At 39.0% G+C, this 24,576-nt stretch overlaps 1 protein-coding gene and 2 long non-coding RNA genes across 3 annotated transcripts in view; 1 reads left to right on the top strand and 2 right to left on the bottom strand.

Moving 5' to 3' along the window:
* The first annotated feature begins 878 nt into the window (after positions 1 to 878).
* On the top strand, positions 879 to 7,052 carry LOC129349448 (uncharacterized). The gene is made up of 4 exons (XR_008602456.1): positions 879 to 1,484; positions 2,227 to 2,327; positions 4,175 to 6,001; positions 6,065 to 7,052. It is a non-coding gene; the product is annotated as an uncharacterized LOC129349448 (long non-coding RNA).
* Positions 7,053 to 10,701: 3,649 nt separating this feature from the next.
* LOC129349478 (uncharacterized) overlaps positions 10,702 to 24,576 on the bottom strand; it is a 72,194-nt gene continuing 58,319 nt past the window's right edge. Inside the window, exon 3 of the long non-coding RNA XR_008602493.1 lies at positions 10,702 to 13,137. This is a non-coding gene — a long non-coding RNA (uncharacterized LOC129349478). The remainder of the gene's footprint in view (positions 13,138 to 24,576) is intronic.
* On the bottom strand, positions 18,057 to 22,648 carry tnnc1a (troponin C type 1a (slow)). The gene is made up of 6 exons (XM_023299225.3): positions 21,894 to 22,648; positions 20,534 to 20,564; positions 20,206 to 20,352; positions 19,541 to 19,655; positions 18,892 to 19,028; positions 18,057 to 18,720 (listed from the first exon to the last, which is right to left on the bottom strand). The coding sequence occupies exons 1-6, from the start codon at positions 21,915 to 21,917 to the stop codon at positions 18,689 to 18,691; spliced, it is 486 nt and encodes a 161-aa protein (XP_023154993.1). The 5' UTR covers positions 21,918 to 22,648; the 3' UTR covers positions 18,057 to 18,688.

Genomic DNA, 24,576 nt, shown 5'->3' with positions numbered 1-24,576 from the left:
GACTTTATGCATCTATAAATCATACTGAGCTTTGAAAAGGTTATGAAAACACCACACTGTTGGCGTTAGCTTTTTAACACAGTTTCAGGACAATTTCACGGTGGATCATGACTCTTATGTGCTCTGATGGTCTGAATGGATGATTTATAAATCACTAAAACAGCAGAGCAGTTTCTCTCTGTCAGTGCTCACTATATATAGAGCTCTGTGTCTGCCTGACTTCCTCTAAGCCAATGGAATAACCCTTTTTTTTCTCTGTTGGTAGAATAAAACTGAATGAAGTCAGTTATATAATCCTTATAGCTTACCATTACCTATGCAAATCCCCCTGTGTTTCATTCACTTTCAACGGTCAGTGTTACATGGGCATGAGTGTCGCCCACAATGAGGAAACAGGTCTTATGGTGGCTTATGTGTCCCTGAAATACACATTACCAAAGGTGGTTCATAACCGCAGTGTGTTAATAACAGCAGGCATGAGTCATCAGGCCTGCCTTACATAACTGCATCACTTCTCCACCCAACTTGCTGCTAGAGTGCCACACCCCAGATTCATTCACACTGCTGCCCAGCCTCCCATTGATGGTAAAGAGTGCACTACTCATCCTGCTCCATGCTGCACACGGCGGATCACGGCTTAGAAAGAAGGCAGGCGGAAGAGAAGCCTGATCTGTGTGATGAAAAACTAACACCTCCGATTTTAACTTGCCAGCCTTTCACCTTATATCAGCACCTCGTTTTAATGCAGTATTTTTTGTGGTCAGTGCTTCTGGGGTGAAGGTAAATGTAGATAGTGGATGTAATGTGTCACTTTTTGGTCAGATTGTGGAGGTTGGTCAAGCCGAGCAGTTGTGGTTCAGTGCTGGTTGGGGTTAATAATCCCACAAGTAACACATGGCCGTGGGGACAGAATGGAGCTAAAAGGACACCAAGGGAAGCAGAAGGAGATAGAGGGAGATTGGAGGGAGGGCCTTCGGACTTTGTCATCAGTCATGCCACTGACGTCACCTGCTCACACAAAGCACAGTCAATCCGGTCCATGTACGGATCTGGTAATTGGATTTTCCGTTCTGAAACGGGTATTGAAAAACAAAAATGAGTGGTTATTTGATTTTCGTTTTAAAATACAAAAATTAAAATTGAAATACAAGGCGTTTTTCCTTTTCATGATCAAAAAGGGATATACGATTTTTTTTTAAATGCTTTGATTTTTGTTTTATATTTAGAATAACAAGAAAGTAAAATCAGAGACAGAAACGAAAAAAGGTCCGTTTTTTCATTTTCTGAGACCGGAAGTGGTCATCAGCTAGTGTGGAGCTAAACGACAAGATTCTCAGAGGGCGGAGCCAGACAGCAGTGGTTGGTCAGACCATAGATAATATAGAAGACAGCGCGCTAGCGTATCTAGTGTTGTATGTAACTATGGTCGGAAGGTCTGGCAGCATCTCTGGCTGCTGTTGACCTTGTTTTTGGAGTAAAACACGGTAAGAAGATAAATACTTCTAAACTGTAGCGTTATTTTGTTGTACGTTAAGTCAGCGACTTGTGAAGAGTTGTGTTTTGTCGTGTTTGAGCAGTTGGTCCGGACGCGTTAGCTAGCTAAGCGGCTAAGTTCGCTAGCGGGCTAATTAACACAGGTGGCTAACTTACCGCTGAACACCTGTGTTAAACCGCGCTTAACTTAACATTGTGCAACATTATCTCTCTGAATCTCTATAATTTCATTAAATTCCTTCTCTCTTCCACTGCTCAAGTTCAATCCAGTATATAAAATGACATTAGTGAATAAACTAACAACCAGCCATTGTATTTATTTATTATTGCATGTATTTGTAGTAAAACATGAGTTGAAACATCCTACTTTTGGATCTAGAACTGCACAAGCCGTTCATTTTCAGTCACTTGACGAGTTAAACTCCCCTTTTTATGTGAGGTTGAAGCAGAAAGTCTGAGTTAACAAAGTTGTTTATAATTTGCGATACCTGTTATCTCTGACTGAGGCTTTAGTTTTTGATGAGCCAATTTACACGTAGAAACTTTGTTCAGGAAAATTTCTCAGTAGCTCAGAGGACAGGCTGCTTTTTACACAACCTTGTAAGAGAATGTCTGTCAATGCTTTCAGCAGAATTTAGAAACACAACACTTCCTAAACAGATATTTTGAGGCTGTGAGGTTGAACATTTGAGAGTATATCAGTGTGTTTGTTTGTGGTCTTTCTGTTTCTAGGTGGAAGCTGAATTAGTGAGGATGACTCCTGCTCCTGTCATCTCTAAGCTCCTCACACATCTTTACCTGCACATGAGGAAAATCACTCCTGTAGAATGCAGGTATGTTTGTCATTATTATAAAAAGATGTTGCCTGGTGACCTGTCAGAAACCCATTATACAGAGTCAGCCAAAATAATGTTTACACACATCAGGAAAAGAAAAACTTGCATAAATATTTCAATACCAAATGTATTCAGACATCACGAGATTAATAAAAGTTATCTTTGGCCTCTACAATTACAAGAGGTGTTCAAAGTGGTGGCCACTGGCTTCCAGACATTTCTGTTGTGTTGTGGACGTCACATGTTGATGCTCCATTCATGAGGGTAGCGCCATCTGTTGGGAAAACATCATACAACAGGACACAGAGTTATCGTGATTTGATCAAACTTAGACAGAGGTATCGATATGTGTACAAGTACTTATGCAAATGAAATATCTATAAAAGTTTTTCTTTTCCTGATGTGTGTACATTATTTTGGCTGACTGAACTTAATGAGAACAAAACTGTCATTTAATTGTTGCTTTGAAAGCTTCTTTAGTGAAAACCAGCTGGTGTTCTGCTTTGAAACAAACTGCTGTTGAGGTCTGTGTTTTTAGGTTTAACCCCACAATTTCTGAATGAACTGATAGTTTTTTTCCTGATCAATGTGGACGTTATAATTGATGGTAACATTTACTGATCATATAATCAGCATGACAATATAACAGTATAACATTCTGACCACCTGACTAATACTGTGCTGTTCCCTTTATGCTGCTAAAACTCCTCTGACCCAGTGGTTCATCAGAACCTCTGGGTATGTCCTGTGGATTCTGTGGATCCTGTGGGTTGCAGGGTGGGTCCTACCTAGACCAGGCTGATCCTGGACCATCCCACAGATGCTCAATCAGATCTGGATGTGGGGAGTGTGGAACCCAGGTGAACAGCTTAGCTCTGTCGTGTTCCTCAGACCACTCCTGTAGTAGCAGTTTTAGTTTGTCCTGCTGAGGGTGGCAGCTTGCATCAAGGACTGCTGTTGCCATGGGGACTAGGGGGTTGTTTGTCCTGCAGTGTTTAGGTGGTGGTACATGTCAAACACCGACAGGAACGTCAAGGTTTCCCAGCAGAACGTTGCATTAGAACAAGATGATGAATGTTGTTCTCTTCAGCTGTCAGTGGTCAGAATGTTGTGGCTGATTGGTGGATCTGTCTGCCTTTACTCTGACATCCAGAGTTATACAAAAGTGTAGTATGTGTGCAGTGCAGAAGAGATTTACTTTATTGTATGCATTTTTTTAAAAATTTTTTAAGGGAGAACATTTTTTTTTATCCACCTGAAGAAGACCTAATCTTTCCCTTCAAAGGATAGTTAATAATTACTACAGCTTCCATAGTGGTCCCATCAGAGAAAATCATATCCATATACAGATTTTTATTAATTCCAGGGCTGGTTCAGTAAAGATTATAATAACAACTACATCGGATAATTCTTGGTCGCAGTTGGGATTTTGCAGCCTGAGAGATGGTTGAGAAGGTTTCAGTTCTTGTTTTAGCAAAATATGTTATAATAGAAGATCTTTATTGTCATTGTACATGAAATTATCTGCAAACCAGCAAAGTGCATCAGTCTGAGGTATCTAAAAATAAATAAGGAAAGAAAAAAGCTTCTAAAGCCAATAATAAACAGAATATTTTGAGGCAATATTCTAAAAAGGAAAGAAAAGCTCCATTCTCACTCCTCTCAGGATAAACTGTCATTAAAATGGACTTTAAATTTAGCTTCAACACGAGATAAAAACATTTACTTTCATTACTGATGTCAAGTTTTAATAAAGTTCATGCTACTTTTATAAAATGATGAAAGTGAATAAATTGTATTTCTGTGATCTGTGTTTGATTTCTGTCTTTTCTCCTGTCATCCAGATGTTCAGAGGGAGATGATGCCACATCTGGTCCAGCTGATGGAAGGTCTTGAAGTTCTCTGACTGGCCTCGACTGAAGATGGTCGTCTCACTGGATTTAAGGTTCAGATGCTCAGTAACAAACTCCACCAATGAGCCAACAGGGAAGCTTTAGGTTTATTAAATGTTGCTATGAAGGTATCACTGTTTTATTTTGTGAATGCAATGTGCTCCAACTGAAACTTGAATTAGAACTTAGAAGTAAATCCTTCCATCTGAAAGGATTTAGTTGCATTAATAACCTCATAACATTCAAATTTTTATTCCAGTCTTGGTTGGAAATAGAATCTCTGTATTGATTCAGGTAAGAACTGAACTTCACAGCATGTTGGAGCAAAACAACCAGATGAAAACTGTGATGGTGTTGGATTGTCAGACTGTAATGTTGCAGCTCAAAGCAGCTTTTCTAGCTCAGTTCATTCTGACATTCAGCTATGAATCAACACAGCAGATGGTGATCCATGCTGTGGAAGTCTCACATCTCCTGATTTAATGGAGCTGCTTGGCACTTTTTACACTGTTTATTCACCAACACTTTATTTAATAAAAGTCCCATCTAGTTTTTATGAGGAATGTGATGTTTTAATTCTCTGTGAATAACTGCAGTCTAATGCAACAGCTGGAGTTGTAACATCTGTCCTGATATTGATCATGAAGTATTGATCAGAATACTTATGGTCAGCAGTCATCCCTGAAGTTTTACATTAAAATCTTTACTTGTGTTGTGAACTTTGGTAAGAAGCAGAAACGTTAGCGTTGCCATGGATATATGAGTGTTTAATTCTGTCCATGTTTCCATTTTGGGAAATGCAGTCCAGTTCCAGAATGTGGAGGAATTTAGTCTCACAATCACAGACAACAAATATTATCTGAAAGTCGGGTTATTGTTGTTTATCAGCACAATACAAAAAGATTAATGTTAGAAATATTCCAGTTAAGACTCTAGAATATCATGATTTATGTAAATTTACCTCAATAATATGAATGTTCAGGTTAAGACTGTGCAGTGATATTATGTAAGTTTAGCTGATTAAAGTTTATGACTCTGCACTAAAATATTATTTAAATTGACATCATTATTATAATATTTAGGGTCAGACCCTACAGTATTGAGATTAAGAAATCAAATATTCTATAAAATGTAAATACACTGAACTCATTTGGATATATTTTAGTGAGACTCTACAATATTATTTGACACAAATCTATCTAAATCAAAGTTTTAATAATTTTCACGCCAAACATTTCCTGGACTGATTTAAATATTAAAATCACTCCTTTCTAATCCTCTGCTGTGTGTTCAAACCTGAGGCCTTAAATAGAAACACACAAGTATCTGTTTGAAGGAACTTCTGTAGAGTCCTGGTTCCAGAACATGATGATAGAATTATAGACAAACTTTAACAAAAGCTGCCTGAGAGTTTACAGGTTTTTATGTTAGATTTTGTTCAGTAGTTTAATGAGTTATCAGCAAAAATCTAATGTTGATTTGATGAACTTCATTTCCTAAAACATCCAGAATTGGCGCTCATATCTTTGGCAGCTGTAAAGTTTCTGCTCCTTCAAAGTTGACAACACAATGAATGAATTCCTAAAACACTCTCAATGCTGGAGAGCGTTTGTGATGCTGAAGCAGTGATCAGTTTTTCAGTTTCTTCTCTGGAGATGCACAATGAGGGACGTCTGCAGCGACTGAGAAAGAGTCTCACCGCATCCTGACATGAGGAAAAAGACTTTATTGAAGACTACAATGAGAAAAACTATCAGACAGCAGACGGCTGCATTCAAGGTGAGCTCTGAACATTTGATCTGGAACAGGAATTCAATAACTGCAGCATGAGCTTCATTTCAGTCTGTAGCTGCTGAATTCATGGATGAATCATCTGGCACTAGAGAAGAAGACCATCAAACATCCATGTCAGCTGATGGAGGTCCAAGAGTCTCACCAAACAACCTACAGAGTGAAGACCTCAAATCTGATTGGACGGCCTCCTACTCAGCCACGTGTGAACAAATGCCTCTAAGTTGATTTGTTTTCTAAAATAAATCTAGTTTGAGTCCTAATCTATGCCTGTGTGTTTGCTTCTTTACACCGCTGTTAACAGTTTAGGCTGTTAGATTGTTCCAGATAAGACAAGTACAAGATACTTCAGAGCCGTTCTACCAAGAGCCTGACAGGAAGAACTCCAACAGCTACTGAATGTTCCTGTGGTCCCCTCAAGGCTACAGAAGGAGCCCTACGAGGACGAGCCGGTCCACCTGATGGCGGCCAGTCGCTGCGGTTCAAAGCCAACACCGACTACGTGGACTTCTACTGGACCACACGGAGGCCTTCAAACCGGACCAACAAGTTCAGCGACTCCCCGACTCGTGGGTCTGAGGACGCCGCCGAGCCTCGGCCCAGCCGACCTCCTGTCTGTGGGTGTTTGAGTGCTGAGAGGTTTGTGGATGCATGTGAACGTATCTGTGTTGAAACAGCAGCTTTTGACTCACTAACGCCGGGAAAAACCAAGAGTTCCTTTATTTGTGACTTCCACTAAAAAAACTGATGAAAATAAGTTTGCCAGGGTTCTGACTGATAAGAGATTATTAAATAATGAAAATAACAGTTTAAATATTCCTTTAAACAACTACATTTCCTTACACTGACTTCTTGGTATATGTACAAGTATTTTGGGTGGACTATACCAATAAGCCCAATGTTCAAAGGTTCTTCTGGGAATATACCATTAAACCAACCTTTTAGGTAAATGTTCCAGGATGTTGTGTAGAATATACCATCAGATCAACCTCCAAGGTCTACAGTAGTGAATTTTAGGTGGAATATACCATTAAACTCATCTTTTAGGTCTATATTGGAGGATTTTAGGTGGAATATACCATTAAACTCATCTTTTAGGTCTATATTGGAGGATTTTAGGTGGAATTTTCTTCCAAACCCAAATCTATGTGACTCTAAAAACTCAACAGCTTTACAAACTCTAAGATTAAACTCTCCACAAGGATCCAAAATAAGTTGGACTTCTACATAAGAGCTTTAATTATTCTTCATCTACTTCCTGAAAAGTTTGGTCAATTTAAAAAAAGAAAAAAACTAATATTTTCAGCTGAACTAAAGACAGACTGTGATTTTTCTGCTCACGTGTTATTGTAAACTTCCTCTTTCAAATAAATAGCCGCCTGGAAGCCAGCGTTTGTCCTGTTTTTGTGTTGCTCCTCAGCGACCCTAGACAGCCGGGTCGTAATGTTTTTGGAGCAACACACCATACTATGACGTTTTTACAATGAGGACTCTACTATGGAACCAGTTTGACATGTTCAGGTGTTCTTTGTGTAAAAACTCAGAGATTTCAGGGCTCAGAAGGTGGTTTTCAACTTTCTTTATTAACTTTCTGCCTCAACTTTAAACTAAATTTCCTTGACTAACCCAGCCCTCTGGACTTCCAGTAAGCTGTGTTCCTATTGGCTGTCCAGGTGGCTGCTTGGTGTTATCAGGAACACCTGAGCAGCTCAGTGTCTTCCTGCTTTATTTAGCTGCTGTAAAACATTTCCTCTGCTTCTGTTCACCACTGAACTGGGTTTGGCTCCATTGCTTTAGTTTGTTCTTTAGGCGTTGGCTTGCAGCTTCCAGCAGTAAAATAGACTTTAATGTGTTTCTTGGTGTGTTTTAGGGCTTTGTACTGGATAGTTGTCTTGGTAAATGTGGTTCTTTAGCCACAGTTAGCACACGGTGCTAATGTGTGCAGTGATTAGTGGATTTGGTGCAGCTGAGTTGTGTCTTTATCTTGGCTGTAGTGAGTCTTTAGAGGTTTTTGGTCAGACACATTCTGTATTCTTGTTTGAGAACCAACGTTGGTTGTCCAGAAGGTAAGAATTCCTGTCCTGATTCTCTGTTCTCAGAGGTTCTCTGGTAGGCTGCAGGAGACATTAGCGTTTGGGTTGTGCTAGTTTGGTTTTTGTATGGTTTCATTTGGACGACTATCTTGAGGCCCCTCCATGTGGTTTAGTGAGGTTTTCTGCAACAGTTCTACAAAGCAACCTGCAGCAGAAGAGACTTTGAGAGTTTTTAGGAAGTTCTGGAGACCAGACTTTAGAACAGCAGAAACATTTGTCAGCAGTTTGAGCAGGAGAAGGTGAGCTTCAGAGTAGAAATGAGACTGAAACCTTCTTGACCCGTGTGGTGAGGTCCTGTACCAAGAGTTTGAGCAGGTTGTGAAGAGTCTGTAGTTCTTTGGTCTGAAAGCACAAGGAGAGTCGACTCATTAAAGGAGAAAACAGGAGATATTGTTGGTTCTTCTGTCACTCAGCAGTTTCCAGTTTCCTTAGACTGAATATCAAGTTCATATTTTAAATGTTTTCCCATGTGAGCCCAAGAAGACTTCAATAAACTCCCTCCATCCCCTGGACACAGCAGATTTTATTACCATGTTAAATCATTTTTTAAAATATGTTTTTGAGTTTTAATCATAGTTTTAGCGTAGTTTTTTCTCTTTGCTTGTTTAGTTTTGTCATCTGTGTAAAAGGTGCTAAACAAATAAAGTTGATAAACTGAATAACTGACTAACTCATGATTGTGACAACAGAAGTATTTTCATTGTGACTTAAGGGTTTGTTTCATTTTTAAGGTTGGGGTTAAAATCTTGACAGAAAATAAGATTAAAGAAATAAACTACATTAAAAAAGCAATTAAATCAAAGGAAAAAAGCATTTGATACAATAAAACTTTAAAAAGAAAATTAAACATTAAATAAATTATATTAAACAGACAAAATATTTAATTAGATATTTAAACAGAAGATACAAAACATGTAATTATGAAATTAAACAAAATTTTATAAACAAAAATATTAAACATTAAAGTTGAAATATTTTAGATAATTAAACATTTAAAAAATACAAATAAACAAGAAGAATATTAAACATTTAAAAAAATACAAAAGATTTAATTAGATTATTAAACCTTTAAAAAGACAAAACATTTAATTACAAAATTAAATGTTTAATTAGAAAATTACATCTTAAAGACAATAAAACTTTAAATAGCAATTAAACAGAAAATAAAATGAAGCATTTAAAAAGACAAACATTAAATGGTGGTAAAACATTTAAAAAGAAAAAAAAGATTTAATCGAAAAACATTGGGAAAGAAAAGGAAATTTTTCAAACAAGCCGATAAAACATTTGACAAAAACAACAATTAAGCATTAAAAAGACAAGACATTTTGAAATCAAATCAGACATTAGAAAAGAATAAAGGGTGAGAAAAGAGCAAAACTAAACATTTAAGAAGAATCAAACTAAAGAAGAAACATTTCAAAAGACACCAGTTAGACTTTACAAGATCAAATTAAACAGAAGAGACAATTAAACGATCAAAAAGAGCAAAAACAGATCAAGGTCTTAAAGCCTTTTCTAGTCTGAAACGAAAACATCAAGTTGTCTCTTCAAACATTTCCTCTTTCGATGTTCTTGGTTTGATTGTGGATAGATTTACTAAGAACTCATTCAGAAAACTGCTTTCCAGATAAAGTCTATTGGTAGTTGAAGGCATTTATCAAACTAATGTTACCTTCTGATCTCCACAAACTTTACTGTTCAGTGAAGAGAATCAAAGTTTGTTGAGGATTTCTCAAAAACCCACAGGTGAAGGTCTGAGAAGAACTCAGATGGATTGTCTAAATGTGAAATCAAGACTCATGGTCACAAGTTTTAAGGCTTCTGTTAACGATAAAGTTCAAACTAACAGAGAAGTACTGAGAAACTTTTAAGATTTCAGTCCTCAGACTGTCTAAAGGTTCAAACTAACAGAGAACTACTCAAGAACTTTTAGGTTTTCAGTCCTCAGACTGTCTGAATGTTCAATCTAACAGAGAACTCCTGTGGGACTTAGAAAATTTCAGCCCTCAGACTGTGTGAAAGCTCAGGTCTTGAGGACTTGGGAGGTGTGGAGGCTTTGGAAAGTCTTGGAAGTGAGGGTTCCACCCTCCAGCACAAAGGCTGAAGTCCAACCTCCTGAGAAAAACGGTCGAGTCGAGACTCGAGTTAAAAAAAAAACTCGAAAACGACAAAAAATAGATGATAAATGCGCAAAAAAAAGAAGAATTAGTATCTGAGCGTATAGCTCAGGGGATAAGAAGAGAGACTCCCAAGTGGAGGGTCGCAGGTTCAAGACCCGCCACCGGCAGTTTTCTTTCTTTGTCTTTGTCAGGATTTTGATAAAATTTAAGAAGTGTCTGGTCTTGAACCAGCGACCTGCAGCTCCATAGGCAAATCCTTAACTCACTGAGCTACAGATCAGATAAAAAGAAATAAATTCGTCGTCCCTTTGACATCGTAGTTCCTCAAGTGACCACATGGGCAGAGCCAAGGCGGAGTCTGGGTGGAGTCAGGGCGGAGAGTAGGCGGGGAGGTGGGTGGCGGCCTCCCCCCTCTACTCCCCCGCCTCCCCCACCACCCACCACACCTTCCCCCGCCCGACGAGTTCTTCGAGTCTCTACGAGTTCTTCAAGTCTCCATGGGTTTTCCCCAGTTTCTGGAGTTTCCACCAGGTCCGAGGCAGAACAAGTTGTCATGAAGAGATGTTGAAGTCGGCCAGGATGGACTGACTTTTTACAGCGACTAGAAGAAAGACGACTAGAAGATCAGGTCTTTAACCACCATCCATAAAATCCATGGAGTCGACTCCAGAGAAATGAAGGGAGGTCAACTTTTATCAACCTCCATCCAGATGTTCAACTTGATATCTTTACTTGGAGATTTTTAGCACCACAAACCTTTAGTATCACACTTTATTATCATTTATTAGGACTTTAATGGAATCCACCAGCAGATTTACTTTTTGTTGACAAACTTTATTCTTGTCGTCGTGGGACTGCAGTATTTACAACTCTTCCTTCTATTTGGCCTCATGTTTATTAGTTTTAGTGGAGAAAGTTATTTTAGTTGTCGATTAGTCTCTTAAAAACCAAATAACAAATTGGATTAGTGAAGATGTTTAAATTTCTTACTTGGTCATATTATACATATGACAAAAAAATATAAAAATAAAGCGTCTTGAGACTATTTTACCTGTAATTGGCGTTATAGAAATAAAATTGAATTCAATTTGTATGTATCTTGTAATGGAGTAATTCAGCCATATATGTTGGAAAACACATTTTCTTTGTCCATTAATCTGCTGATTGTTTTCTCCACTAATTAATTTCTTCTTTTGGTTTATAAAATGTCAAACCCAAATATATTCAGTTTACTGTCATGAAAACCAAAAAGATTTACATTCATGATGCAGGAATCAGGCAGTTTTTCACTTTTTATCTTAGTTTAGTCAGAAAGATAGTTGATAATGTGTGAATTGTTGCAGCTTGTGAGCCGTAAAAGGTTTTAATCTTTGGGGCCGAGTGTCAAAAAACATTTAGAAACAAACATCAACAAAACACTCAACAAAGATTTGAACATCATTAAAGGGAAATCCAACTTTTGCATGACAATGTCTAATTAAAGGACATTTATTTCCAACGTAAATGTGTGATATTCATCCTCTGGAGCTTTCTCTTCACATCGTCTTCCACCTGGACTGGTTTGGTCGGGAGCATGTGCAACAAACATTTGAAAAACTGCACTTTACCATCAATGAATGACACTGAAGTTTAATCTCTACATAAATGAGACTGAGTCTGGATGTGCTGCTCTGTCATTAACTCCTAAGTTTAGGGAAAGTTCAAACAAAAGAGGACAGTTCAGATCAGACTTGAGAATGAGCTTATTTTGAACAAACATCTCAGACTTTCTGAGCTTCAGCACCTCTAGCAAGATATTTTAACAACAAGCAACTCAAGAGATCCAGAAGTTGCAGAGAGTTAGCTTTAGCTGAGCCAAAGAACATGTGGGACGCTAACCTAGCAAACATTTCAGACTTTTCTCTGTGAATTCTGAGAAATAATTTCCTATTTAATGACAGCTACAAATCTTAACTCAGTCTCATTAAAACAGACTCTAATTCAGTGTCATCCATCCATATTAAAGTGCAGTTACCCAAAATGTTTGTTGCATGAGCTCCAACAAAACCTGTCCAGGTAGAAGGCCACTTTGACAAACAGGAAGTGGACGATTCCAAGCAGATTTATAGAAGGGGGAACCGGACTGTACTAAGTGTGGTGGAGTATAGAGGGGTGTTTTGTTGGTTTTTAGGGCTGATAATGATTATTAGTGAGACATTTGGAGTAGATATTCATTTGCAGTAAATGAAAGTATTTAAAATCTTGGAGTTAAACTTATAAGAACACAAACTCTAACAGAAAACGTTGTTGATACGTTTTTGTTTTGTTTACAGATGTTAAGTTAAAGGAGTTTTATTCGTGACGTATAACCAATCAAATCACTCCAGAAGACAGAGCGACCACAGGTAGATAAAGGTTCAGAGCCAAAGTAGAGCCATTTTTTAATTTATTTATTACCGTAAATCAGTAAAAAATAAAATACTGATAATCAGTAAATCAGTCAGCCCACAATTACTACAATTCTACAATGTATGTCTCTTTCCTGTGACTTGTTATATGTACAATATACGATGTATATGATGGTGTTTTTTCATACCAAAGGCTATGATGTTTTCTAAGAGACATACGATGCTACTCTGTTCTGGCCCTGAGCTGCTGCACTGCTCCTCTGTTGTTTTCTGGATTGTACTCAGCTGCATGCCTTCGTCCACCCGGCCTCCGTTGACTCGTCCTGCCTGCCGTCTCTGGAGCTGAAGCTGGATTGGAACAGACCAAAGTACAGTCCAATCACGATGCCAGCTGCCTCTCAAAAGGCTCCTTCATCTGGCAGGTGGTGGCACTTCTTCTGAGGGGAAGCTGAGCTGGCCCTGGCAGAACTTTGGAGATGTGTTCCAGTGGTTGGTGGATGTGTGGGGAGATAGAGAGGGACCTTTGAATTGTTCAGAAAGGAAAACAGGGAACTCACTGGTAGTTTTAGTTTAGGGTGCTACTGTGGGGTGTTTTTGGGGTTTAAGAGGTGAACAGGAAGAGGTTTTTTTCGTATTGATTATCTTTTACTTTGTTCCTGGTTGGAATGCCCATCAATGTCAACATGAAGTTCACTTTTACTTCTGTTTATTTATTTTGACTTTACTAACACCCATTTGCTTTTAACCCCCTCACATGTTTTGTTGTAAACTTCCTCTTTCAAATAAATACTCGTCTAACCCTCTGAAAACCAGCGTTTGGACTGTTTTTGTGTTGCTCCTCCCTACTTCAGACAGCCGGGACATAACAACGTTTTGTGGACAAAAGGCTTTCTATGACGTTTTTTGAGCGACATGCTATACTATGACGTTTTTTGAGCGACATCCTCTCTAAGGTCCCTCTCTATCTCCCCACACATCCACCAACGGCCTCCTTTACATTATTTCATCATATGGCACGTTTTTACAACATGTTGAAAAATCGCATTTTTTTTTCGACATAGTATACTATGGCGTTTTTTTTGCGCCAAAATTCATGATGATTTTTTTTTTCAAAGAAAACCTTTCTGGAGTGTTTTTCACGGCCTCCTTTACATTATTTCATCATATGACACGTTTTTACAACATGTTGAAAAATGAAATTTTTTTTTCGACATAGTATACTATGGCGTTTTTTTTGCGCCAAAATTCATGATTTTTTTTTTTCAAAGAAAACCTTTCTGGAGTGTTTTTCACGGCCTCCTTTACATTATTTCATCATATGGCACGTTTTTACAACATGTTGAAAAATGACATTTTTCGACATAGTATACTATGGCGTTTTTTTTGTGCCAAAATTCATGATTTTTTTTTTCAAAGAAAAGCATGCTATACTATGATGTTTTTAGACCAAAGGCTATACTATGATGTTTTTAGAGTGACATGCTTTCCTATGATATTTTGTTGAATGACATGCTACACTATGACGTTTGTTGGACCAAAAGCTATACTATGACATTTTTTGAGCGACATGCTATCTATGACGTTTTTAAAGCGACATGCTATACTATGACAGTTTTAGAGTGACATGCTATACCATGATGTTTTTTGGACGACATACTATGCTATGACGTTTTTTGGGTGACATGCTATACTGTGACGTTTTTAGAGCGACATGCTATACTATGACATTTGTTGGGCAACACTCTATACTATAGGCTTTTTAAATTGACATATTACTATGATGTTGTTTTTTGTTTTAGTATTTTTTTGTTTTTTAGCAACATATAAGAATTTGAACAGTTTTAAAAATTACTATACTTTTACTTGTGCAATGAAATATTATTCTATTGCATTTTTTAGACGACATATTATACTCTGTTTTTCTTGAATTACATACTATTTTGACAATATACTGCACCATGAAATTTCTTGAACCACATATCATACATGACAATTTTAGGCAACATCCTATCATTTTGCACTTTTTGAACCACATAATAATCAGTTGGGTTTTTTGCCGACATGCTATACTATGAACTACAGGCCATACTATGTTATTCTTGAAAAGTATACTATACTTTGACATTTTCTGAACTACATCCTATACTATGGCGTTATACACAGAGTGCTTTGGTTACATGTTGATTTATAATCTAGATTTTTTTCTATTTTGTTTTTTGACAGGATTACTACAGACCTGACCGTGAACACCGTTGACACCCACCTGAGGGAGACGCTGCCTAAGATCTCAAGGCTGCTTGGTCGTGGTCTTTCTGGTCCTGCTCCAGAACGCCTTCATCAACTACTTCTTCTTTTGAAGAGGCCCTCAGATGCTGCAATCTCTGACCTTAAGGAGGAACTGCTACTTTCACTCTGTAACGAGACGGCGGTTATTTTAAAGACCCAGCTCCTGGCAGCTTTGAGTGAAAGTTTAACACCCATCAAAACGGAACTGCAGACAGTTAAATCTGAGCTGTCAGGTCAGTATTTCAAACATCAAGTCCGACCCGGCTGCCCTAAAGCACGCTGTTGGTGAAACGGAAACTTCACTCTCCACATCACCGACGACATCGTCACACTCCAAAGCAGAGCACCTGTCTGCTGAACTTTTAAAAGTGGACTATAAATGTGAAGAATGTGAGCAGCAGCAGTCTGTGAGCAACAGAACAGATGTGATCAGAAAGAAGTCATTTTCTTTTTTTCTTTTCTTTATGGTTGACTTGATGCTGTCAGATGCAGATGTTGGAGCTGATTCTGATCTTTCAGGATAAAAAGCTGCTTTTCCTTCACAGACTTCTCAGGAAATTATTCTCTCAGGTTTTCTCTACTATTTATATTTTTATTATTTCATTATTTCTTTATTGTAAAATAAAAGTTTGAGGCATAAAGACTCATTTAGTTATTTTAATCCTGAAATCTTTGATGTAGCAGAACTAAAATTCCATTTTCCTTCTTGTACTTCTGATACTAGAACTAAACGTATCTTCAACACAGATCATCTGCTTTTAATGAATCAGCAGCAACATCACAACAACAAATGAGACAATTTTCAACAAATTAATGAAACTGATGTCATTTAAAATTATCAGAGTCTGTTTTAGTGTCAAATTAAAGCTGATTACTGACAACTAGAACATTAACGTTACTGTTTTAATCACATTTAAGTTTCCTGAACGTTACATTAATGTCAACCAGCCACAGATTTATGAACTTAATGAACCACATTACAGGAACACAACACACTTCAGCTGTTTACATGAAAGTCAACACATTAGCTTGATGCTACGTTAGCTTCAATCAGACTACGACTGAGCAGCTAGCTCGGTTAGCATCGCTAACATTAAAGCTAATATTTACTATGCTAACTTTCTTCTCTGGTCAACACACACTGAAACAAACTCCACCAACATCTGGAGTGCATGGCACACATTACATCTGACATTAAAGCTGCACATAAAGTGCATTAAAAGCGGCACCAATACGAAAATAAACATTTCCTTACCGAACTATCAGAGTCCTTTCAGTGTCTGCTGGTAGAATCAGCCGAAGGTAGAAAACTGGTTAAAACAAGCCAACGGGCAGGAAAACTGTCTGTGGAAAATGTTCTGCTGCTCCACCGATAAATAAACCAACAGTTATTATATCAGAATTGACTCCAAACGAGGAGAGCAGAGTCTCAGCTGTCTCCTCCATAGGACCTGTCAATCATTCCAGACCGGACTATCAATCAAGTAGTCCCGCCCCCTGGCTTCGGAAAACTTTGACGCTCTATAAAAAAATCAATATTGATTCATTTTACGATCGGCCACCTGATCTCTCATTTTGACCATGAAAACTCACGAAAAAAAATGTATGTACAGTCCATGCAACGTACTCTGTTTGGCTCCACACTTGCTGATGACCACTTCCGGTCTCAGAAAATGAAAAAACGGACCTTTTTTCGTTTCTGTCTCTTACTGATTTTACTTTCTTGTTATTCTAAATATAAAACGAAAATCAAATCATTTTTAGAAAAAAAAATCGTATATCCCTTTTTGATCATGAAAAGGAAAAATGCCTTGTATTTCAATTTTAATTTTTGTATTTTGAAACGAAAGTCAAATAACCACTCGTTTTTTGTTTTTCAATAGCCGTTTCAGAACGGAAAATCCAATTACCAGATCCGTACACGGACCCAATCCCATTTCACATAACAAAATTTAAAGATAGTTTCACATTTAATAATACTGAAAATGCTATGTATTCATTTTAAAAAATAGATCAACTCTTTTCTTATCAATCAGCTTTAAATAAAAATAAGATTACGCTTTTCAAATGCTCCAATACCACGATTAAATTCTTTATTTTAACCCCTTTGACATAAATATGCTACACTCTATCACTGTTAGTCCCATTTTCAAAGTGACTGGATGTGTCTATGTGTTTTCCTCAAGTGTTATCTTTCTTTGGCAAGAGTGTAGCAATGCCACGAAATGTCTCATCTCCAGCTCACTGTAACTGAGCCAAACACACAGAGAAGAATGTGTTTTCCTGCTGACATCAAGTGGCCGCAGTGCAAACTGCATGACTCCTGTGCTACTGGAACGGCGGCCTGTTGGTATGGGAATGGTGGTTTACACAACTAATGCTGGGAGCATGTTTTAGGATGGCTAGGGTGGGAAGTTCTGCGAATCATGTGAATAAAATCTAAAATCGCCTGACAGAAAAAAAAAAATCTTTCTAAAATCAGTGTGTGATGGTGGAAAATGAATCGCTCTACTGTGACTATCAAGATATTTCAGCATCCAAACAAATATGCTACAACAAAAGCTACATTAACAATAGCATTGTTATCGCTTTGTAGTCGAACAGCATTCTTTATAAGGACGAAGGCATCTGATTGTCAACTGGTGTCGGTCAATCCAGATCCCCTAACATGGGCACTAACATGATTAGACATAAATAGCTCCCGTCTCAATAGACTGTGTAACTAGATACTTACACGGCAACCATGTGAATAGTTTGCATACCACAGACAAGAGCCACTACAAAATACAAATTACACAGATGTATGAAAATTTACAGTGGACAGCTTAGTTTAACACAAAAGTGTGTCTTGTTTTGACAGTAACGCTGTGTTTCAGGCCTCCTATTGTAGCTTGTTGAAGATGCAAACATGTGATCCGCCTGTAAAATCTGAAGACCACTGAGACAAAATAGGAATTAAACTGTAAAAGATTAGTTTGTTCCTCAGTGTAAGGCTTGTGACTTTGTATTGCACACTACAAAAACTAGTAGACAGAATCTGCAGGATTTATGAAGCCAAACGCTTGTCAATAATATTATTTATGCCTTTAAAGTGAACATTACGAGAAAACTGAGTATTCAGAAAGAATGAGAAATCGAGAAAACAACAGCACTGTCAAATGCATCTGGTTTATTACATGAGCGCACATTCCAAACAGACCTTTCATGTAGAAACATGCAGACGTTGCAGGGACATGAGGGGAATAAAAAGTCCTGAGGGTACTTACAGAAATGTATACAACGTGTACATCATAATATGGATCACTACAGACTGGCTTCAACAAAATGATTAGTCTACCAGAGCTTGGTGTAAAACTATGTTGATCATGGAGTTGTTTTGCTGTGTGCACACATACATTTTCTGCCCAGGTAAACAATATCTCTCAGTAAGAAGATTTGTAAACTGACTGTGGCACTTCAGAGATACGATTTAACCAGAAACAAACACCATGTTGACTTTAAAAAGCAGCCAGAAGGGGAATACTGCTCAACATCTATAGAAAATACAAGTAATTTTTGATAGATTTACACAAATTCAATCTACCTGGGCACCAAAAGTTGTCACAAGCTGTATTTACAACAATGCAAGAGGTGATAGAAAAATACAGAAACATTCAGATGCAGTATTTGACTAAATCTTGCAAAGTCGTCCCATTGTTTCTTTCAGTGGCTTCCAGTTTTCCACAGATGACCGTGGAGTCACAGAGAAATAGAAAAATAACACTCTGGATCTTGTCTTGTTCAGGATTACTCCACTCCTTTCATGAACTCCAAGAATTCTGCAAAATTAAGGAAGTCACAGTTGAGCTTCAGACAAACTGCTATGGAACTGTAAAATGTCTTTATTAAGCAAATGTCTTATTTTAGACTGTATCTCTGAGGAATTAATAATGAGTGAAGATTATATAGTGTTTTGCCTTGTCATGTTTTAAACAGTTCACACTCCTCACCATCGTAGTCAATTTTGCCGTCGTTATTCTTGTCCCCGTCTTTCATCAGTTCCTCGATGTCATCCTCAGTAATTGCCTCTCCTGTAGATTCCAGCATCATCTTCAGCTCTTCCAGGTCAATGTAACCGTCTGCGTTTCTGCACAATCAAAAGGGTAAAATATATTATCTGTACTTAACAAACCTAAATTAAGCTTTACAGGTGGCTGCGGTGGAGGTATGTGACTGATCATATGCAGAATTTAAGCGTCTGGGAGCCATCACTTTGAGAAAGTCTGGCAAATTTGTTCTTTGATACTCAGATGAGGTGTCTGGCTTACATGGAGTGGGTGTTTCAAATATTCCGAGCTGTCAAAAAGGATTATAGAGCAAACTACATGCTGTACTCTGCGGAGCGACTTGGCATTTTGTCAGTACACATAATTGCACAGGGGGAGCAGACTTTTCTGGAATAAAGAGCAATTTGCTTCTTTACCTGTGGTGATTTTCAGATGATAGAAACCTCTTTGTATAGATATTTTGTCAAGTCTGCCAGTAGGTTTACACGTCTTATGTGTTAAGATTGTGCCAAATTTACTGCTCTTAGTGCATTTATTCTTAAAAGTGGGATAATGGGCCAAAGCAGTAACAGGATTTCAACATGACACTCACTTGTCAAACATTCGAAACAGCTCTGCCAGCTCTTCCTCCGACTTTCCTTTGCTGTCATCCTTCATGCATCTCACCATCATGACCAAGAACTCATCGAAGTCTACCGTGCCACTCCCTGCACACACACAATGCACTTCATCACATCTTCAAATTGGAATTTTGTGTTATTTAACCACCAGAACTCCTCGGTAAAGGCTTCAAAAACATCTATCCTGCAAATCTACCCAACGCAAACATAGTGTTGGAACCTGCAATTTTGCTCATTTATATGACAGACAGTACAGATCAGGCCTTTACATGTCCTCTTTTAAAGTTTTAGTTAGTTCCCCACAATGTGACAGCATGACATACACTGTACACGGAGACTTTATCAAACAAATCAGATGCTATTTTTTTAATGTTTCATCATTACATCAAACGGAAAATTCAAGATGACTTGTGCATCATCTGATACACATTCCCTTTAACTCAGCCTGACACATCTTGTTGTATTTAAGATCCCTGACTAGCATTTGACATTAAGTTCAGAAGCTTTGAACGACGGTTGTCTGCACAACATGATTGCACAATGATGGACTTGCCCGCTGATCCGTGGGAACAGAGAGGTCAACAACAACCAATCATTTAGTTTCTCTCACTGCGACGGGCTAGTGTGTTTGATTTACCGTCTTCGTCCACCTCGTCAATCATCTCCTGCAGCTCCTCCGGTGTGGGGTTCTGACCCAGCATCCTCATCACCTTCCCCAGCTCCTTGGTGCTGATGCAGCCGTCCTCTGCGTCTTGGACGAAGATGTCAAAGGCGGCCTTGAACTCTGCAACACCCCCAGCAGCACACAAACAGACAAGCCATTTGGTGTTGGACGAGGTGAGATTTTTTTCCTTGCAGCATCACCTAAAGTTATGTCTGATAACACGTTTTTAAATGGAACTGACGGCAAAGTTATATGTGATCACTCTGAGAGAACGGTAACATGAACTGAACGGCTTACGCACCATTTTTCTGTTCATCTGTCAGCTGTTCAACCTGTAAAAAGTGAAAAGTTTAAAGGATGAGCACCTAGTCAGCAAAACTTAAGTATAACACCACCATGCAAAGTTTCATACTGTGACATTCTCAGCCACAAAGTATGAATTTAGTTACATTTACCAACGCTCAAAAAGTCAGTGTTCAAACACATTTAATTAATCAGCTTTGCAGTTCTGGAATTCTGATAAAATCAACCCCTGGGCTAGATTATCTCTGTCTGTTTTGATAACTTTACAGCCAACAAAGGTGTCCCACACATTGGGCCACCACTGACAAAACACAGAACCTATATATCATATGTGAGAACCAGTAAGAGGAGGAGTTAAAAATAAACAGACAGGAGGATCAGGAACCACAGATAAAGGACACAATACACAGTGCTTTAAATTAGCATAGCTGTGGATCTGGCCCAACAATGGAGCAGTAATCCTGGAAAAGCTACCACGAATGAGAGAGGGAGACAGCTGCTTATGTAAGAGTTATTGTCTGTCGTCCACTATAAATTAAACACACACTCGCGCGCACATATAGACGCCCTCGTATGCGCACTCCTCTGGTGATGATATATGAAAAACTCAGTTTAAACAAACACGTGTAATATACATTCCTGTGTGTTTTTACCGTCTCAGCTGCACTGCTCACTGGGGATGTGAGTGGACTGGACAGCCGGCCTGACTATCCAGGCTGAGGTGGACAGATAGCTGCACAGCTCTCAGGATCACAGATAATGCTGGAATTCAGCCGTGGGCGGGGGGTTTATCTAAACCTGAAGCTTTTTTTTTTTCTGGCACCAGAGATCCGTGGACACAGAAGCATCTGAGCAACTGGCCAAAATTAGCCAAGTGGAGTGGGACTGTTCCATTTGAAGTCATGAATGAAGCAGGGATGTGTCCTGTCAGTGACCTCATGAGTGCCTCCTATCAGCTCTGATAGGGCTGAAGTGGGAGAACGTAGAGAGACGTATATGGCATTAAGGCTCTTTTGACATCAGCCGGTGATGGAGGCGATGAGCTGTGCAAGTAACATCCACAGGGATTTGTCGACCATTCAAGTAATGTCAGATGAACAAACTGATGAGAGGCTTTCTTTTTTCCAAACAAATAAAAATGCCAAAGCTTTCAAAATTATAGCCACTTAGATAACACAGAGTAAAATGACAGACACTGATCATATATCATATTAAGGATTGTGGTTTGTGATCTCTATCAGCATCACTCTCATGCCAGAGTAGTTCTCACAGAGTTTTGGTGAGCATCCAACAAACCAAATCACTTCATAAGACGAAGCCAACTGCATATTTCATTTATGAGTTGTGAGAGGACGTACCGCTGCCTTGTAGATGTCGTTCATGTTGGAGGCTCGTCTGCTGCCTGTCCTGACAGTGTCCTGGCACAACAGAAAGAGGTACTGTCCAGCTCAGAGCAGGACACCGGCCTCATCCTGGGAGGGTTTTATAGCTGGAGTCTGGCACTCTCTGGTCCCTCCCTGAGCGAAGCAGCCTCCCTCTGTTTGCGCCTCATTGTGCGTCCGCGAATGTGTGTCTGTGTATGTGTGTCATTTGGCCAATCTGTCACAATCACCGGGCTCAGATAAAAATGCGGCAGCTCTTAGGGGGCACACTTTGGAATGGAATGAAGTGAGGGGGGCACGCATGGCGAAGTCTAATCTCCAGGGAGGGGGGCTGTAGAGACACTCAACATTCCTGTAGACCTGGACCAGAGACGCAGAGGGCCCAGGAGGTGGTGTGTGTCTGGGAGCGCCACTGGGGTGGGGGCGACAGAGGAGGTAAGATTGTGGAGGCCAGGATGGAACAAACACAGTCTACAGTCAGCAGAAAGTGGAGATGGGTAACTATGGAGTCAGAGCAAACAAAGGTGTGGACAGGTGTGTGACTTTTATTCATGGAAGATATTTTAATTTGTCGTAGTAGGAGAGCACGAGTGACAGTTACGACCTTAATTAGAATTCCATTCATCTCTGATTTACAGTCAGACAGCACCAGGGTCCTGGCACCTAAATTGAATGCAGCGATTTTGAATGTTTAGTTACACCTGTGTTTTACTGCCATAACATGTCTGCTGTATGTGCTGACAACCAGGGACATTCTCATGCTCTTATCTGTGGAGAGAGACACAAAAAAGAAACAAAATTAAAGGTTCCATTCACTGAAATGACAAAAAAATCTGTCTTCTAGAGGCCTTCAGGTTTCTGTCTCCATTCTAATACTATTACTAGGAGTCAGGATGACATTAAAAAGCTTCCATAACGACATTTCTTAGCACATACAGTGTCCTTGTTTCTCTGGATATTCCCCAGGCGTCACTGACTCGACTGGAACTTTCCTTTCTGAAGAGAACATCCCCATAAAACTGTTGACAGTGAGGTGTGTGGATTATTTTGTGAAACAAAATCAGTGTGTGTGGAAAGATCTGCTGCTGTTGCATAGTTTTATATGGAATATATACAGTCAGTAGAATGCCAATTCAGTTCATCTCCAATGGAGAAAACAGCCATCTCAAAACCACAGATGATAAAATCAAGTATATTGTTTAGGTTGAGTGAAAAAAAGGAGAATTTGGACAAATCTGTTGCCTCGACATACTTAACAACATGCATTAAACTTGCATTTATTAAGTACAGTATAGAGTATGGAGCAACATTTAGCCAGAATTAAAAATATATGTGTGCATTTTTATGTTCAATTACAATTACAGAAACTAGCATGTCTGTCTGTCTGTCTGTCTGTCTGTCTGTCAGACAGACAAAAAATTGTTTGCTATGTGATTTAAGTCCATTTCCTGTGTTGTCCCTCATTGCATGACGATACTTTTTTAGATTATTTTTCCATTCTACAATACATAATATAAAATATTTTGTGTTATAATTTCTGATGAGTTCTTCAGGATGAATGTTTATAAAAACCTTTTGTGTGGCTGATTTTATTCTGAGGAACAGGAGGTTGCTCATATCTGAGACATTTCGAGTGCAACAATGATTTTTTTTTGATGGTGCCTTCAAAGCCCATATGTGCTGTGTAAATGTGCATGAACTGGCTGACTGCTGATTTCAGTTGAGAGCTTTCATGTGCAGCTCACATTTAGGCAGCAGAGGGTGCTGTACACTACACATCCACTAAATTAAATTGTTGCACAAGGCAGCCTCCGGATATCCAATTTATCAATAGTGGGGTAGGTGAGAAATCTGGGTCAAACAAACCAAACACTTGCAGACACATTTAAATTGAATTGCACACAGCACAAGCCTTTGCTGCTTTTTTTTTTCCATGTTCCTTTGAAACAAGGCCATCTCAATCACTTGACTGTGTGATTCACACACACGTTCGCACACGTGCGCTCACAAAAAAGCTCCCTCACACACGCACACACGCACACACGCACACACACACACACACACACACACACACACACACACACACACACACACACACACACACACAGAGCACGCTGTGGCAGCCATTCTAAGTGACGAGTGATCATGCTGGTTTATAATGGGATGCTAATGGGGACTGGCACAGCTTACAAGCATCATACAGCCACTCAGAGGGAGAGAGAGGAAGCTCACACTGAACAACATACATGTCCTACTCTCACACAGGTCTCCTGACAAAAAAAAAAGCTCACGAGTGCATGTCAGTCACATGCACAAGTTTTGCGCGTTCATGGAGAAATGACTCATGGTGAGGTGGGGAGGCGCAGGGGGTTGGGGGGAGCAAGAGGCAAAAAATGATTTTGTGTGTGTGTTTTTGCAGCCATTTGTCAAAAATTTCAGAATCAAGACACACTGCACTGCGTTGCACGTTGCTGCTGGAATTCGGAACAGAAATGAATCGTCATCAATGGCATCGACTCAATCAGCTGAAACCCAAAGCATACTGATGAGTCTACATGGTCAGGCAGACAGATTCATTTGGAAAGCTGAGTGCAGTCTGGTTGGTGCCAAGAGTGATGAGCAGCTCTGCAGGGGGCACTAGATTCTAATGTAAAGCTTC

The sequence above is a fragment of the Amphiprion ocellaris genome, chromosome 8 (assembly GCF_022539595.1).
Source record: "Amphiprion ocellaris isolate individual 3 ecotype Okinawa chromosome 8, ASM2253959v1, whole genome shotgun sequence".
NCBI lineage: Eukaryota > Metazoa > Chordata > Actinopteri > Pomacentridae > Amphiprion > Amphiprion ocellaris.
Note: the sequence above shows the minus strand (reverse complement) of the source record. Positions and strands in the feature narration are given on the sequence as shown.

Coding starts and splice junctions, on each gene's coding strand:
- tnnc1a (XM_023299225.3), bottom strand. CDS start 21,917: ATGAACGACATCTACAAGGCAGCG. Junction 20,565..21,893: donor ACGACATCTACAAGGCAGCG/GTACGTCCTCTC, acceptor CACTTTTTACAG/GTTGAACAGCTGACAGATGA. Junction 19,029..19,540: donor CTGTTTCGAATGTTTGACAA/GTGAGTGTCATG, acceptor TTGATTGTGCAG/AAACGCAGACGGTTACATTG.